The sequence below is a fragment of the Quercus lobata genome, chromosome 8, assembly GCF_001633185.2.
Source record: "Quercus lobata isolate SW786 chromosome 8, ValleyOak3.0 Primary Assembly, whole genome shotgun sequence".
NCBI lineage: Eukaryota > Viridiplantae > Streptophyta > Magnoliopsida > Fagales > Fagaceae > Quercus > Quercus lobata.
In genome coordinates this window covers 11,740,716-11,744,273 of record NC_044911.1, presented here as the reverse complement: position 1 = coordinate 11,744,273, position 3,558 = coordinate 11,740,716, and the positions used below count along the sequence as shown (strand labels likewise).

At 38.0% G+C, this 3,558-nt stretch overlaps 1 protein-coding gene across 1 annotated transcript; it reads right to left on the bottom strand.

The window, feature by feature from the left end:
* Positions 1-996: 996 nt before the first annotated feature.
* Positions 997-3,303, bottom strand: LOC115956374. The gene has a single exon (XM_031074773.1). It carries the CDS (start codon positions 3,301-3,303, stop codon positions 997-999), a length of 2,307 nt encoding a protein of 768 aa, XP_030930633.1.
* Positions 3,304-3,558: the final 255 nt, after the last annotated feature.

Genomic DNA, 3,558 nt, shown 5'->3' with positions numbered 1-3,558 from the left:
GTGAGAACCGCATCTCAAGCCGGCGCTGGGGGAAGGGGGAGTTTGAGTCCTCGACAATGCTTTATCCTTAGTTTAGGGTTTCATACAATAGTCACCACTTAATTTAGTTAAAGAAGGAAATTAATTAAGAAAACCTCAAAATATATCTTTATTGATTGAATATTTGAAATTTCATCATTGTAGTTCAAGAATGAACCTAAACTGAAAAGTCCATGGTTCATAATCTAAAAAGAGGAGGGGCCGGGGGGCTGGAATTACATTAATTGACTCATTTTCCTAGCTACAATCTAGAAAATAAAATTACATGGATAAGACTTAATCTAGAATCCACAAATTAAGTTTAGAGGTTAGGTAATTAAATGAAAAGATGTTAGCACACATTCCAGCCCAACTCAAAAGTTGGTTTTCTATGATTTATTGGGCATATCATCTTATGCACAAATAATCAAATATATATATATATATATATATATACATCCATTTATGTCATCATCATTTAAGCATATCATCAAAGATAAAAAAATTGAGAATAAAGATCATGCGATCATATTCATATTGCAATCGTTATCATCATAACGTGATCTAATATTCATGTTCCTAAAAATCATTTCATCATGTTAGGCATTTATTCAGAAAAACATATGATTACTTAGCCCATATCATCAAAATGAAGAATCCACAATGTATTATACGGCGAGTGAATATAAAATTTTTCAAGAACAAAATAACTTGAGTCACATCTCTGTATTGTGAGATAATCTAGTCCGCCAGACTACTGCAGATATTATGGACAAATCAACATCAGTTCAAATGTTAGGTTTCGTCAAGTTTAAGCTTGCTAGAGTTGTACATCAGTTCAAAAGTTTTTCCAAATATTGTGAGGCAGAGGCAGTTAATTTAACAAAATAAAAGATTAGCCATAAAAAATAGAATACATCTACCTCGTCTGATATATTAAAATCTGTGTTCAGACCAAAACGTTACCAGATGCTGCCACTATGGGCGAGAGAGGCCTTCTTTGGCTGATTTTTTCTCAAACTTGTAGCCAAACCTTGCTGCTTTTAGCTCAGCAACCAGTTTCTCAAGCTTGCTTATCCGTGCTTCAAGTTCCAACCCCGGTTTATGATCAAGTGTACAAGAGCTACTTCTTTCACCTTCAATACCATTGATGCTTTCCATAGAGAATTCTTCACTGCCTTCCTTACTCTTGTTTGTAACTTCGATAGAATCTCTTGCATTCCCCATCACAGCTTCACCATGCATAATTTTTACAACAGGATCCATCAGAGATTTAATCTTTCCAACTTTTCCCTTTTCTGCTGTTGATGATGATAAGACATGAGATTTAGCACTAGATAGAGGTTTGCTATTGCCCGACATTCCATTTCCAACTCCATTGTTAGTATTACAAGATCTCAATAGCTGCTTCAGTGTTAATTCATCTTCCTCATCAGAGTCCCCTGCATCAACCCTATTGCATTTGGGAGGGAAACCAGGCGGCGCAGGGGCATCGTTACCTATCATCCTCCCTTTTGAGTTATTTGAATCTCTTTGACACTCCACAACGCCCTTTGCTACATCTTTCTTACCCAATTTTCTAACAGGCCCACTATCTGAAGAAGAAGATGAAAGACATTCAATATGACTAAATGAATTCCCAGCTTCACCATCCTGTTGTCCCTGGATATTTGAAAAATTCTTATGCTTGTCAGTAAATTTCATCCTTTCTGCAATAGTTAACCCATCTTCGTCATTACAATGTCCCACTCCAAACCTATTAGAACATCCAGGAGTAACATGAAGATCATCACTTTTCATCTTTCCTTTTGCCGCCTTATGTGGTTTTTTTGAGCTCTTTGAAGGAATATATGCATTGTTGGTCCCCTTCTTTCCTTCTCCTTGTTGTAACACAGCTCCAGTACTTGCATCTTTCTGACTAATAATAGATTGCTTCCACCACTCCAAGTACCTGACAGTAACATATCCCTTGAAATGCCGGGATGGAACATATAATTCCATCTTACGTATTGGCTTACTATAATGATTCCAAGCAATATTTGGAGTCTCATTTTTTCGAGCAACACAACCTGGAAGATCTTGATCCATTCCAAATTGCATTGCTACTCTATGTGGAAGGTACTGTTCTATACAACCGAGCCCAACTAGCTCAGAAACCCTTAGGCATCTAGCAAATGACTGCAATTCCTCATCCAAACCAGGACCAACTGATATGTACTTTTCCTTTTCTGCTGCATAAAACTTAGGAAAATTGCAGTCATTAACAGCCCTGGCGTAAGGACGCCACAGAAAACTCTCTCCACACGAGTCTAAAGCCGACCTCACGCTCGCAATTTTTGAACCATTTACTTTGTCCCATTTAGCCATTATCGGGTCACCATTATAGATCACATTAGGGTTTGGCCGCAACTCTAAAAATCTCTCCCAAACCCAAATCTGAACTAAATGAAATGGCGAGACAATGCTAAGTTCTAAAACACAATCTTTATCATCTCTAAAAGCCACTAATTTGGCTGAAGCAATCATTTTTTCTTTAAACAAACTCAAGTCTCTATAAATGCTAGCAAGAACCGCGGGTGCAAGTGCAATTTTTCTACCTCTAGCTAGATGAATTGCAATTGGAAAGGCACACTCACGAATTGTTTCAGAAGAATTTTGTAAAACATACCTAGACAACCAATATGAAAGAAATGCTTCGTGTTCAAATTCGCTACCACTGTCCATGAATTTCTTCAACCATTTGGATTGGCATGCCTTTTTAGCTTTAGTCCTCAATATTTCTCTTCGGCTTTCTTTCAGACTATTTTCTATCTCCTTTTGTTCTTCCGACTCAACAGGGCAAAAAACAGAGTCTCCAAAAACAGAGTAGCCCGCCAAAACCATTACATCTTCCAATGTGATTGTTGCTTCACCCCAACGAAATATGAAGGTATTGGTCTCAGAACACCATCTCTCTCCAAATCCAAATACTAAATCATTGTCTCTTCGGATTTGGTATGTGGAATTCAAGACTGCTTCGTATATACCAGCTTTCTTCCATGTAGCTTGGTGCAAAGAAGCCATTTTTTCCACCCATGTTTTCCAAATATTCTGAGGGTATCGCCAGCCCCAGAAGGAGACTCTCAGAGGTAGTTTTTGTGGCTCAAAATATGGTGGGAGGTTAAAGTCTGGACCTTTGATAGTGGGTGTGAGAAAATGGGCAATTCTGAGAGTTGGGTTTCCACCAGTGGATGAAACCATGAGCTCTTCTCTGGTTTCAACAATGGAGTCTGATGGGTCATCCATCTCTGTAGAACAAGAAAGAGAGAGTTGAGGAGGGACTGTAGGGGAAAGGTAGCAACTTAGTGAATAATCTAAATTCTAGTTTAGTTTCATTGCAGACAGAGAGAGAGAGAGAGTGACCGTTCGGCTGTGGAGGTAAAGAGTTAGAGAAGTGTGCTCGTAAAGAATATTCTTCTTGGGCTTTTCACTTATAGGTAAAAGAAATTATTACATACAGTAAAAGAAATTACTATTACATTTGGCTGACAAACTTCACAT

Coding starts and splice junctions, on each gene's coding strand:
- LOC115956374 (XM_031074773.1), bottom strand. CDS start 3,303: ATGGATGACCCATCAGACTCCATTGTTGAAACCAGAGAAGAGCTCATG.